We start from the raw sequence: 14818 nt of genomic DNA, 5'->3' as shown, positions 1-14818 counted from the left end.
GATACAAATTAGTGATTTGGGTTGTTTTATTACTTTTTCTTTTTTCTTTTTCTTTTTTTTTTTTCTGGTTTGTTTCCTTAAAGGAATGAAATTTTGTCATTAAAATAGCCTTTGAAAACTTACCGTCCATGTGACTTGAACAGTTGTGGGAGTCAATACAACTGGAGTATGTAGACGGACAATGACATCTCCTAATTCCTTCTGTACTTGTCTGTGATCCACACCTTGTGCTGGAGGACTGATATCTACAGGCAATAACAATTTCTTTTTAAAATATTGTACATTATGGTTATGGTTATTATATATCACCAATATTATGCCATTAGAACTAATTTTAGAATAAAAAAAATTCTTGTGACAAAATATTAAAGTAATATATATATTGCCATTATAGAAAAAAATTTGAAATATTTCACTAAATACAGCAAGAGAGCATTTGCAAATTCATGTCTAAATTAAATACATTGTTGTAAGAGAACTATTATCTTATTAAATGAGTAGGTATATATTTTAAATCTCTCTATAAGTATCAGTTTTATATACTTATTGGCATATTAAATGGCATTTCATTCAATCAATGGTCTCAAAACTTCAAATAGTTATTTATAATTGTGTTTATTCTACTTTCCCAATTAACTGAGGGTATTCTGAATCTTTAGGTCTATTTTAATCTACAAACTTAAAAGGGGAAATAATGGGTTGGAGGGTGTGACTGGTTATAAGAATTATGTCATTAATGATAAGAAATTGAGGGTGGGGGCCGGAGAGATAGCACAGCGGTGTTTGCCTTGCAAGCAGCCCATCCAGGACCTAAGGTGGTTGGTTCAAATCCCAGTGTCCCATATGGTCCCCCGTGCCTGCCAGGAGCTATTTCTGAGCAGACAGCCAGGAGTAACCCTTGAGTAACGCCGGGTGTGGCCCAAAAACCAAAAAAAGAAAAAAAAAATTGAGGGTGAAGGTGGAAAATGCGTTCAAATTAACTAATATGCTTTTAGGTGAAAGATTTAGAATACTGATAAGACATTCTACATTGTGAACAGTTCTCTAATAACTGACAAAAATAATGCAGCTGGGGTATTTTGGGGAAGTGACATGTGGAGACAGAAAACTTATCTTTGAATGATACACTCTCAACTATGTACTGATACTTAAAATTTTTAATATTGCCCAATTGCTCAACAATTTAGTATTTTATATTCTATGTGTTCTCTAAGAAAGATATAAATTATAGACAGCTTCACTAAAATTAAAACAAATACTGAATTTCACATGTATTCACATTCCTTCATTTTGTACACTCTAATGCAAAAGCTGAATTTTTTCTCACCTATGTTATAGAAGAAAAGCAGTTTAACTTCAAAGTACATGTTATTTAAATCTTGATATTCCCCATTTTCACAATTTAGAATACAATAATACAAAAACATTTTAAGTGCATACTTCTGCCAAACCTTATATTAGACATTATTAATATAAATTGTAAATTACACTGCGATGTTTTTTTTTCTTTTTTCACTGATTTTATCATCACTATACTCAGCAGAGCAAGGTTTTATTGGATTTAGAAAAATTATGTATATTTACTGAATGATACTAATCCTTACTATATGCCTGTTTTTGGTCAATAATGAGGGTGAATGTACAAATAATTCTTGACTCAGTAAAATAAACTCGATGATGTTTAATACATATAAAAATTAAAAATCATATAATAATTGTTTTTTAAAAAGAAGCTCTCTGCAGGATGCAGAGGCATAGAAAGCTTGATGTCAAAAAATGATTCTGACATTCAGACACAAAACATGAGGTTTCCTATTAAACATCTGCTTAGAGAACGTAAGTCTCTTGTTCTATATAGTCTCTCAACTGGAACCAGCCAGATTACAAACAACTTTTCATTAATCTTCTTTGACCTTTTCCTGAAAAGTTATTTTATGAGTCAAGATTTAGTGACTGGCTAAGTTATTGAATGATCAAGATGGTTTGCCCAATTCTATCACACCCAAATTTTCTCCCCCTCTTGGTATCTTTCTGTACCAGCTATTGTATCAGCAACACGCAAAAACTGGATATTTCTACCCACGCATGCAAAATTGGAGCAAGTACTCTCATTCCTCAGTGTGAAACCATACACCTCTTTCTCCTCAAGTTCATTAAATTAATTTGCTCATTAAATTCCCACACTAAAAGCAATTGGATGCAGGCAAGGTAAAATATAACCAGTTTCAGATCTTCAAATTCCTTGTTGTACTCTTTCTTTCTCTCGAGACAGATTTTTCACCTACAGGCCCTTTATCATCATGGAAAATTAATCACATTAATGCTTAGAGAACAATAGCAAAGTGGCATTCTCCCCTCCCCTGACTGTCATCATGTCAGCAATGCTACAGAATCACGTGGGGACTTTATTTCATTGGATTCTTTTAAGGCACCCTTCTCGGTTATAATAGCTTGCTAGTTACTATCACTGACTACATTGTAATTATAATAATATTTTAAGGCTTTATGAATGCTTTTTATAGCATAAAAATACTACCTTGAATTGTATATTGTTCAAAGTCTTTGCCACCTAGGAAATAATTAACCCTTTCTCCAGAGCCCTGTGGGAAATAGTTTGCAGCAAACAGTTCTGACACCATTTCTATATTATTAAATTCCCTTCATCTGTAAGTGGGAAGGGAAGTTGCCATGTCACTCTAAATATTAACCCTTAGACTTCTCCAGTTCAAGAGATCAGTTTCTAAAAATTCAAGGAGTAAAATTTCAATTTAGATATGATTATATCCAGGATTTTTATTTGCTTGTTTTCAGTCAAAATAATCATGCTCAGACATAAAAGCTGATTTACTGAATTCCACAACAAATTACCCACTTGCACATCCATTCAATGTAATAAAATAGATGGGATGATGCCGGTTAAACCAGGGCCGTGGCATCGCCTTGAAAGTGCTTCTCGGGCCTGGAGAGATAGCACAGCGGGCGTTTGCCTTGCAAGCAGCGGATCCAGGATCAAAGGTGATTGGTTCAAATCCCGGTGTCCCAGGTGGTTCCCCGTGCCTGCCAGGAGCTATTTCTGAGCAGACAGCCAGGAGTAATTACCCCTGAGCACCCCGAGTGTGGTCCAAAAAACAAAACAAACAAACAAAAAAAGTGCTTCTCGCCTGAGACTGAGATCACACATTCAGAACTTTTCAGATGGGTTCTGAGAGTCTGTGTTTTATATGTAGTTCCAGGCACTGCAGATGCTGTTTCTCTGGGAAGCACACCTTGCCTGCTATAAGGCTATCCAAAGAGAATTCTTTCACATTAGATTAGACATTTTGTTAGTCTTACCTGCATGACAAACTTATATGCAAAATATCATTTGGTTTATTAAATGCATAATTCATGTCTAACAAGCAAAAATATTTTGTTTTTTCCCTCTCTGACACATACTTAACCCCTAAATTAGTGTATTTCATGGAAATGCACTCAATTATATTTTAAAACTATATAGACCCTGAGAATTTCAAAAAGAAGATGTATGTCACTAAGGTAAACAAGACTCTTCTTTTATTGAATCAGATCAGTGAATCAATATGAAAAGATCTGCAGGCACAGTCTATTCTACAATCTCTTAGTTCTTCTTGCTTTCTTCTAGAATGCATCGTCTTTGCTGACAATAGATATTAAATTACCTTGTGTGCGAACAGGATCTGACATAGGGCTTGGATCACTGAGGCCTTGGGGGTTGATCGCTCTCACCATGAATAAATAAATTGTATTTGGTCGCAGTCCTCTCACTGTGTAGAGCGTGCTCTTTACGTGGTTGGCCACTGTCTGCCAGCTATTGCTCACCGATTGGCTGAAACATGAGCAGAACTTTCATTCAAAGAACAGTCCAAAAGGTATTGGAAATGGAGTTGGGTATCAATGACAAAGGTTAATGGCTGAAAATTAAACACACACGCACACAAAACACTTGAAGTGTTCAGCCCAATAAATGAAACATTTGGATGATTTCCATTTATTCCACAACAAAGCCGAGCCCACCTAACAGAAGTGCCATGCACAACAAAATTAAACTCAGCCCAGAAGATGTGACAGCCCTTTGCTAATGCACAGCAGCCCACTAAATGAATACCTGTAAAAGGAACAGAGGCCAAGATCACAACATCAAGTTTATACAATAAATATGGTCCTCGAAATGTATATATATATATACCTTGAAAAGAATTAACCTGCAGAAAGAATAAATGGACTACAGAGTAAATTATGCCAATACATTTTCCTGTTACAAGGTGTGTTCTTTTGCATCAATTCCACATGCAATATTATAATAGAGCCTTCTAAAACTACATATCTGTAAAAGAAGAAAGGAAGCATGTAATGAATATTTTCCCTTGGTCACATTTTTAATAAAATTGTACAATATACAGTATTGCACTTTCTCATTTAGATATGGCAAAATGTTTCTGACTCTGATGTGTGGACCCCATAAAGTCAGCTACAAGTGATAGACAAATTCAGAGCTTCTAAATCTGTCAAATTTGCTTTAGTGTAAAATGAGGGGGATGTAGTTTTTTAGAGCTGCACACTTATTGTTTACTTAAGTCATCATGCAGTAAAGCAAGAAAATTATGGAAGAAAATTATTTTGAATTTTAGAATATGCAAAGCTTGTTACTGAAAATATTACTGAAATAGGATATTTGTCTTTATGTCTAAAAGTGAGAGGAACTATCATTATCTTTATGATGGCAAATAGTATCACATTAAAACATAATATAAAGCCAAATTTTTCTACTCACAGAAACTATCGAAGTATCATAAGACAATTTATAATCTACATTCTTTTTTTAGATGGGTGACAGTTGGGGCTAAATCATCTAACTTATATTTTAAAATTGATGACAAGTACTTCAAATAACATGCAGATATATATTCATTTTAGTAATTAGACATATATAAAAACAATATTTTGGTAGATTTTAAGTAACGGTAGTCACAACCTCAAAACACAAGTATTACATTCATATATATTCTATTTTAAAAAGTTCCACAGATTGATACCCTAATAAATGTTACAGGGAATACAAAGTACCATGCTTTTGCAACTATTATAATGCCAAAATTCTAAACTTGTCTCTACAACAATCAGAATCAAGAAAGGAACAAAGTGATTATATCATGCTATATATACCTACAAACCTAGGCACAAAATGCATGTTTAGTCATAATTACATTATTAATGAGAAAAGTATGACTAAGTTCTAAAAGTCTGTTGTATAAGTTTTTTTTTTTTAAGTTCACTGATTGAACGGTCCTTTTGGGATGGGAGTACAAACAAACAAACAAAAATACCCCAGTTATAGCTCAAATGGGATATTGGGATTGGGATACAAAATCTAACGTCAAAAGCCCATAGAAAAAATAAACTCTCTCATACCTGAAAGCTTCAATGATATATGCACTTGCTGGAAGGGTTCCAGGAGTACCTGGTTGCCAGGACAAGGTGACACTATTCTTAGTAACATCAGTGACCTGTGGCTTAGATGGTGGCCCTGGCAGGTCATTTAAATCATAATTTTTACTGATCGTTGCTCCAGATTCTATAGACAACAAACAGAAGATCTTTATGTTCAATTGCATACCTGGTAGCATTCATCAAAAAGGAAAACACTCTAAAATTTAAATAAAACAATGTGTGACTTATGCCTATAAGTCCAAGGGGTATGTGAGAATTTGACTGCTTGCTTGCTTGTTTGTTTTTCTACAGGTCAATAAAGTTCACTTTAGTTTGTAATTACTAGACTTTTTTTTACTTTTATATAGGAAAAAGAAAATGACAAGGTTGTTAAAGACAAATGTATCAAATAGCAAATATACAATGCTTTGTACAAGTGGTGCCACAATAACTGAGTAGCATACAACATATGGAGTGAATTAAAAATCTTGGTGTCTCCTTAACTTGTTATTTGATAATGAACTCATTATTTTTGGTCTCAAAATTTATGTTATCAATATAAATGCAACAATCTCACCTGTCACATCCAACACAGCACTCCAGGATGTCTCTCCACTTGAACTTGTAGCCACACAAGTATAAGTGCCAGTATCAGAAATCTGGTATGCACAAAAATGAGAGAATTGCTTTCATTTACCCATAGAACAAGTCCTCAACCTCAATCTGGAAATTTTAGTTTCTTCAACCATAATTGTTCTGTATTATTTGCTTTCCAATCCTATATGACTAAATCATATGTATACATAAATTATTAAAATAAACTCATTATCTTATTTATAATAGTGACAAATATTTTTAATTATGTTTATATAGCTTTGGTAAACCTATCTTCACAATAATATATTTTAATGCTATTTTTATGATAATCCATCAAAGTGAAAGGACAACTCAAGAAAGTATTTTTCAGAGATCAGCAATATAAAGCTACCTTTTTGTATCCTGTCTCTAAGATTCTCTCTCTCTCTCTCTCTCTCTCTCTCTCTCTCTCTCTCTTACTTTATTTTATTTTGAATAAATCTAGATTTGCTCAGAGTGAGCTCTTACTGTATCTTCAGGGATCAATCTTGCTGAACTCTTTGGACCATTTGAGGTACCATGGTTGAAAGCAGGTCAGTTGCATGCAAGAAAATTGCTTTACATGCTACAGTATTTGTCTGGCCACAATAGATTCCATTTCAGTGAGGAAGAAATTTTCAAAAGGAAAATCATCAATCCCTTTTCAAAGGCTAATATTTATTCAGGTTGACATTGTAGCAGTGTAGTCATTTATTCCTCACATTAAATGTTTTAGCCATGCATTGACAATGATTACTAATCAATAATTGATACTATTGGGGCCGGGCGGTGGTGCTAAAGGTAAGGTGCCTGCCTTGCCTGCGCTAGCCTTAGACGGACCGCGGTTCGATCCCCCGGTGTCCCATATGGTCCCCCAAGCCAGGAGCAACTTCTGAGCGCATAGCCAGGAGTAACTCCTGAGCGTTACTGGGTGTGGCCCAAAAACAAAAAAAAAATAATTGATACTATATTCAAGTTCTCTTTTACAAATGTGCAGTCCAAAAGTTTTGTGATTATATTTTGAGAAAAGTCCAAATATCATAAAAGATGCAACCCCAAACTTGTTCTCATGGTTAAACAAGTCAGAGGACTCACATTGCTATTTTCATTCAATCACTTTATTTTAGCAATGAAGGAAAAGTGAAAATGAGAAAAGAATCCGATGAAGAAGAGAATTCAAAAGATGTAGAATTAAAATTCTCTGAGTTTAATAAGTCTAATTGTTGATAAATAAAGGAAAATTATTGAATATAATATATACTAGGTTTTAAATATGTCAATAATTCAACTTTCTACAATTCTCAGGTAAATCATAAATGCATAGACATTATCAAGGTTTCTGTATTTAATTGATTTTAAATGTTATTATATATATTTAATTGAAGTTTTAAATTACTCTGGCTTCTCATTCTTGGCTACAATATCCCCATACAATTTTGCCTTCTATTATATTAGAGATGGGGTTGAGTCATTATAGAAAAATCCATTATTTCAAATGTGGCTGAGCACACATTATAGTCATTAGAAATCTTTGCATTTAAGATGCATCACTCACAAACTAAACATAATGAGCTGAAGTTGGGTTTTAATGGGATGTTCATTTGAATATGGTCTGTGAAAGAGTAAAGGATTTGCATTTTATTACAGCCGTTGAACTAGAATGTAGCACTTGTTATTATGTGTAAACGCTAAAATAAGAGTATGGAGGTAATGCTTCTTAACTGCATCTCCTTGTCATTGAGTGGAGAAACAAGTCTGACATTAGCTATAGTAGGCATGTTTTAATGAGTATTAAAATATTCTGTTTCTCAAAAGATACACTTGGTCACCAATTAACTGGATTATGATAACATAATGTTCATCCTGCTACCTTATCCCCTTCTTGCATTAAGTACCTAAAAGATATAATGAGACAAAGAATATGACCTATACAGTCCCTCTTTAGACTATATGCATCAAGAACTGTCAAACAGTTTTATATCCCTTTAAACAGTCATCTCACAGAAAAGAACATTTCATCTAGAGTTTATCAAAAGCCTAAATATCTTTAATGAAAACCATCCTTCTATCATTATCATCATCACCATATTCATTGTTATCCCTTTAACCTAAAATAGTGTCTTTTTGGTCATGAGAACTTAATACTTCCATTCTTCTTTTATCTGTCAAAAAGTGCTTTAAAGAGAGATTAATATACTGGCACACTCTCACCTACTTTTCTCCTAGTGGCCTCAGGAGCAGACATCTCAAAGGACTAGCTAGAAATTTGTCCTAGGACTCAAAGTTTGCTTGGCATTATCAAACACCCACCTTTAATTACTTCTTTCAAACACTATCGGAAATCTTGACTATTCAATCTCACCCTTTAACTCAGTGGTAGAGAGAAAATGCATTAACCTCCAAGGTTTAAATTTAACCCAGAGAGAAAGAGGTTAAAGGGTCATAGATAAAATACAACAAAATGTTAATAACTTTAATTTTTCAAGGTAGACTAGCAATCTGTAATCATTAAAAATAATATATGTATTTAGTTTTCTTTCGATTGAACTAAGCAATACTTATTAAATTTTGCTTTATTTTAGCCTCTGTGCTTACAGTTTTACTATTTTGTCAATGACAGTTTCATGCATGCAACTGATTCCATCACCATACCTTCCACCAATGTGTCTATTTCTACTATCGCCAGATCCCATTTCAAATCCCCCCATTCAACATAGATTATTAACCAGGTCTCAAAATTACAATAATATATTAAAATGATATACTAGCAAATAAAAAATCTATAAATTTGTCTATAAATTTGCTTACTTGCACATAAATGATATAAACCGGTCATTCTTTGTTATGTCAATCATTCTGTCTTTGTTTATGTATCTTTAAGGCACAAATAATATGTGATTATATTACATGTGCATGTATTAGATAAGCATGCCATATTGCGATCTTCAAAAATATGTGTAATAAAAATACTTTATTTTCCTCCCTAATCATTTGAAAAAGAAACACCAACATCTTTTGTATATGTGTGTGTGTGGGGGGGTGAGATTTGTGTCTGTTCTTTATCTTGGTTCTCCATATGAATATACCATACAATACTAATTATTCTTCTAGCAAGTAACGTTCCATTAATTTATTAGCAGGCATTATTTTATCAACTAATTTCATTCTGTCATTCCCGATCCTGTGATTATAATTCAGTGGTTTCAAATCTTAGCACAGTTTTACTACATGGAAGAAAGATTCATGATATTTGCAAGATTTTAATGTTACATATTTTTTTTTACTGAGGACAGTTCCTAAACTGATATAACCATCAAAATATAAGCCAATTATTACTTACCCGTAAATTTTTAATCTGCAGTGTTCCTTGTTCTTGTATAGTTGCTCTTGGATCTCTACCCAGAAAAGTAAATCCTTCCTTTAACCAGGTAATTATAGGAAGAGGATCACCAGTTGCTTTACATTTTAGTAATGCTGTACCATCTACAGCTAGTGTTTGGTTTGCTGGGCCTTGCAAAATTATGGGAGGGGGTCTATCTGTTAAAACTAAAAGAAAAAGATACTTTAAAAAAGTTAACTTATTTGAAATATAGTAATCTCTACTATACCTACTGTTGAAAATAAGATTAACAAACTTCAGTCATACATATTATTCATAATAATACTGTATATTTCATATCTGTCATTTATAGATGAGAATTTGGTTGATATGTACATCATACATATGCTGAGGTCATAATATGCTTCATAAATAACTGTAAATTATCTATAACTGAAAAATTATGAGATATTTTTGTATTTTAGAAAAACTTAATACCATTGAAAAGCTTAATCAAACTGAAATAAAAATATGGTGAGCTAATGACAGCCAAAATTAACTCTAATTTAACTATAATTTAACTCTAATATACATATATATTTTTAAGTTAAGTAATGTGTGAATTATCATAGGATAGAATCATTTTATAAATTTTGATTTTTATAAATATAATACATAATGCTATTTTAATTAAAATATAATTGTATATGCTTATGAATTGTTTATATATAACAAATCTTTATTATAAGAATTCATAGTTTTGGGAGAAGAAAACTATATTTATGAACTTATGAAAGATACAATCTATTTCAATATATAAAAAATCTTAAATAAAATCACCCTGTCTATCAAGATACAGTGAATTCCCAATCAGCTTAATCCAGTCACATCAAAATATATGCAAAAATGTGCATATTACACCTGTATATATCTTATAAAATTAAATAAAAATAACAACATTTTATTTGTCTACTGTCTTAAGGCAAAATAGCGATTTCACTGACTTTCTTAATTTTAGTCATTTGAGAAAAATGTTAAACCATTAAAGTTCAGTATTATGTTAAATCTAAGTCATTTGGCTGTAGTTGTGTAAACATTCAATCTGAAATTGTAATAGAATTTATTTTATTTATGAATCAAGAATGGGAGGTTAATTTACAGACTATTAATAATTTTTAAGTTTAGTGAAAACAAAATAAGTCTGCACTACTGAAGTGGAAACTATTAGATTTTTGTAAATTTACTACTTTGTATCATATTAAATCTGTATGTAAGATTCAGGCAATGCTGTATAAACTTGTATTTTTATATACTTAAAATTATCAGAGATAGAGAAAAGGCATCTAATTGGTTCTTCTTTTTTTAACTGCACAAATGAGCAGTTTGTGCAGTTAAAAGGAATTTGATCAATAAAGTAATTGAAAATATTCTAGCCAAAGGAATGTTCAGAGAGATTATAGGTGAAAGAAGACCACTGGTTTATATGACAGAAGGTCAAAGATTAAATAAACATTTAGGATTTCCAGTGATCTGTGAACAACTCTATAGTTTTCTTTTTTCATTATATGTTCTCAGTAAACTATTCAATAGGATCATAGTGTCGAATTCATTGTTAATAATGGATAAAATCTCTTGGGAACTTTTATTTTTTATTTTTTATTTTTTTTTGGTTTTTGGGCCACACCCAGCTGTGCTCAGGGGTTACTCCTGGCTGTCTGCTCAGAAATAGCTCCTGGCAGGCACGGGGGACCATATGGGACACCGGGATTCGAACCAACCACCTTTGGTCCTGGATCGGCTGCTTGCAAGGCAAACACCGCTGTGCTATCTCTCCATAAAGGTACTTTTCTTTTTTTTTTTTTTTTTTTTGGTTTTTGGGCCACACCCGGTGACGCTCAGGGGTTACTCCTGGCTATGCGCTCAGAAGTCGCTCCTGGCTTGGGGGACCATATGGGACGCCGGGGGATCGAACCGCGGTCCGTCTCCTAGGCTAGCGCAGGCAAGGCAGGCACCTTACCTTTAGCGCCACCGCCCGGCCCTCTTGGGAACTTTTAGTCAAAGGAACTATACTTTGTGATTATTTTCTTAAGTTAAAATCAACATAGAAATTGATATATATATATTTTTTTTTTGGTTTTTGGGCCACACCCATTTGACGCTCAGGGATTACTCCTGGCTATGTGCTCAGAAATCGCCCCTGGCTTGGGGGGACCATATGGGATGCCGGGAGATCGAACTGCTGTCCATCCTATGCTAGCGCTTGCAAGGCAGACACCTTACCTCTAGCGCCACCTTCCCGGCCCCAGAAATTGATATTTAAACTAGTTATAAAAATGTTCAGAATCATTTCAGCTATCATATTTAACTGTTTTAAAATCATAACTTGACCTTAGAAATGATGATAAAATAATTAGTATTTTATTATTATATCATCAACTAGTATAAGTTCCTGAATAAAACGTTTTTGTTATAACAGACATAATAGTCTACATTTCATGATACACATCAGTTAAATAAACTGAACGATAAAAAAATTATTTTTCAGCAATTATTTTCATTAAAGTTAATATTAATGTACAATATTGTTAAGATTCAGTGTATTCTTCATAATTCTATATGTGCATAATTACTATAACTTTTTTTTTCTGGTGTAGATGGCACTTCCTCCTCGCTCTGAACTCAAGGATCATTCCTGGAAAGGCTTGGGAGAGCATTTGCAGTATAGGGGATTGAGCCCTGCCACTGTATTATCTCTTCATCAATTGTTAGGCGTTCAGCTTGAAATGTCCAATGCCACTGCACTACCAAAAGGACATCTTTCATTTTTTCCCCTCGAATAATTTTTCAGTTTCATTTTGAAATGTCATAGAAATTTAATAAATGATGAATAGCTAAGTTTTTTTTTTTTTTTTTTGGAGAGATGACCCAACATATAGTACAGCTTGCCTTGCATGTGCTAGCCCTGTTCAATTCCTGGTATCTTGTATTCTTTCCTGAGACATTGTAGAACAAGGAATAAGCCCTGGGCAAAGTTGGGTGTGGCCCAAACCCTACCACTACCACCCTCCCCCCAAAACAAACAAAATAAAACCACCAAAAATTCTCTTTTATTGTTTGTTGTTTGTTTGTTGTTTGTTTTTGTTTTTGGGTCACACACAAATGACCCTCGGGGATTACTACTGAAATGGCTCCTGGCTTGGAGGACCATATGTAAAGCTGGGGATTGAACCAGGGTCGGTACAGGGTTGTCCGCATGCAAGGCAAACATCCAACGGCTCTGCTATCACTCCGGCCCCTCTTATATTGTTTTTAAGAAAGTAAGGCACAAAAATCAATAATCTTTCTCATCTAAGGAAAACAGTGGTCAGCATGGTTATTCTTGTTGGTAACTGCAGGAAATGTCTGCAGCTTCCACAGGAGTGCATATTAATGACTCAATGTATTCACAGCCAACATTTGCTAGTTCCAAGCATTCCTGTTACCTGCATGGTGCTGAGTCAGGCAATACGATGGGTGGCTATTAAAAAATATATTGCCTTTCTATTCATTTAAATGGCCTTTTAATTAACACGTAAATTTAAATTGTGTGAAAAAAAAGTGCATAAAATTTTGCCAGTTGAGAATCAGTGAGGTCACATTCTAAAGAAAGTTATTATATGTTCAGAAGCCAGCATGAAAAGGGTGAGGAAAAAAAAAAAAACCCTTCAAAATCACAGTAGGGAAAAATAGGTAATTGATTACATACCAAAAAATAGGACTTAAATTCATGCCCAGAAGTTCCCAAATCTTTCTAAAACACCTTATTTGTAAAGTATAATAAATAAGCTTTTAAGAAAATATTGTGGAGAGGCATGCATCTTTTCCAATTTTTGTATGAATATATGTGCCCAAGTTAAAATTTGTGATGCATATGAAAAATAAGAAATTTTCCTTCCTTGGTTATGAATTTTTAATTAAAATTAGTGAATGTATAATTAAGAAGTCATATGATATCATAATGTTATTAGGAAACTAAATTCTCCATCTGGTTCCACAGATAAGATCAAAGATAGTTTCTTCCTCCTAAAATATAATTATTAATATCCATTAGAATAACCATGCCAACGTAAAACTAAATCCAACCACACAGAAGTTCTATTTCTATGCACTTAGAACAGAAAGTCATTTGTTTAAAGTGTTGTATTTCTGTAACTTTAGAAATAAAGTAGATTTCCTTGGAAACTTTCCGTGATAATGCATATTAAATTAAGGTTTTTAGAAAATACTAAAAATATTCCTTTACCTAGATTTAATCTGTGAAAATAAACAGCAATATAAATGAGAAAACTAATAAACCAGAGAGTTCTACAGGTTTACTGTGAATCCCCCAAATAAAAATCATTAATGGCATATGAGAAATCTAATAATAATATCGCACCATCAGTAACTTCCAGTTGAGCTTTGGCTAAAATGCTTCCTGCCACTGTTAGGGCCTGGCAGATATAATAACCAGCATCAGAACGCTGAATATTGGTGATTGTGAGATCTCCTGTTGGTGACACAGAGCATCTACTGTTGGGTTGCTGGGGTTGGTTTGGAAAAAGCAGGTTCTGCAGAAGCAAACACAACATTATCAATAATTTTTCCCATTCAGAGGAAAATTACATTAGTAACAGTAAGACACTTATGGGAATAAGTTTAGAAAAGAGAAAAACACATTGATTAAAACTAATATGCTATCTTATTGATATGTTATAAAGATCAAATTCTACATAAATAATTTCAATGTAGGGCTTAGTCTAAGTCAAAGGAAAATAATTTGCACCCCCAAATTAGTTTACTGGTATTAAAAAAAAATTATAAAATAATGTGAAGAATCACTGTCACAGGGGCCAGAGCAATGGCACAAGCAGTAAGGCATCTGACTTGCACATGCTAGCCTAGGACAGACTGAGGTTCAATTCCCCCATGTCCCATTTGGTCCCCAAACCAGGAGCAATTTCTGAGCACATAGCCAGGAGTGACTCCTGAGTGTCACCGGGTGTGGCCCAAAAATCAAAAAAAAAAAAAAAAAAAAGATTCACTATAGCAGTATTTGCCTTTCCTTGACTGTTGGTTATTTAAAATTATTAAAATATATCCATCTGTATAATTGGCATAAAAACACTAGCCAACTTGACATTTTGCTTATGAGATTCTGAAATGTTACATTTATCTATTTATGTGTTTTACAAACACTACAGTAGCAAAGCAGTGAGAGATGTGAAATATATTTTCTGATCATCTGGAATACTATCTGAATATATTTATTTTCTCTCAAAGCTGTTTAAAGTGCGTGATGGAGATTGACAGTCATATGTGCTTCTGCTGTAAAGATATAGCCAGCTCTCAACAACTTTCAAGGAAACAGACAAATGATAAACAATTTAAGAACAGGAAATTACTAAAAACAAAACATGA

General features: G+C 33.3%; 1 protein-coding gene across 1 annotated transcript in view; it reads right to left on the bottom strand.

The window, feature by feature from the left end:
* ROBO2 (roundabout guidance receptor 2) overlaps positions 1-14818 on the bottom strand; it is a 1375087-nt gene that overhangs the window by 96519 nt on the left and 1263750 nt on the right. The window contains exons 8-13 of the mRNA XM_049785493.1: positions 13797-13968; positions 9401-9606; positions 6023-6104; positions 5428-5590; positions 3678-3844; positions 124-245 (exon numbers count right to left, since the gene is read on the bottom strand). Of these exons, the coding sequence (XP_049641450.1) occupies positions 124-245; positions 3678-3844; positions 5428-5590; positions 6023-6104; positions 9401-9606; positions 13797-13968 (912 nt within the window). The remainder of the gene's footprint in view (positions 1-123; positions 246-3677; positions 3845-5427; positions 5591-6022; positions 6105-9400; positions 9607-13796; positions 13969-14818) is intronic.

The sequence above is a fragment of the Suncus etruscus genome, chromosome 13, assembly GCF_024139225.1.
Source record: "Suncus etruscus isolate mSunEtr1 chromosome 13, mSunEtr1.pri.cur, whole genome shotgun sequence".
Taxonomy (NCBI): Eukaryota; Metazoa; Chordata; class Mammalia; order Eulipotyphla; family Soricidae; genus Suncus; species Suncus etruscus.
This window is presented reverse-complemented; position numbering and strand designations above follow the sequence as displayed.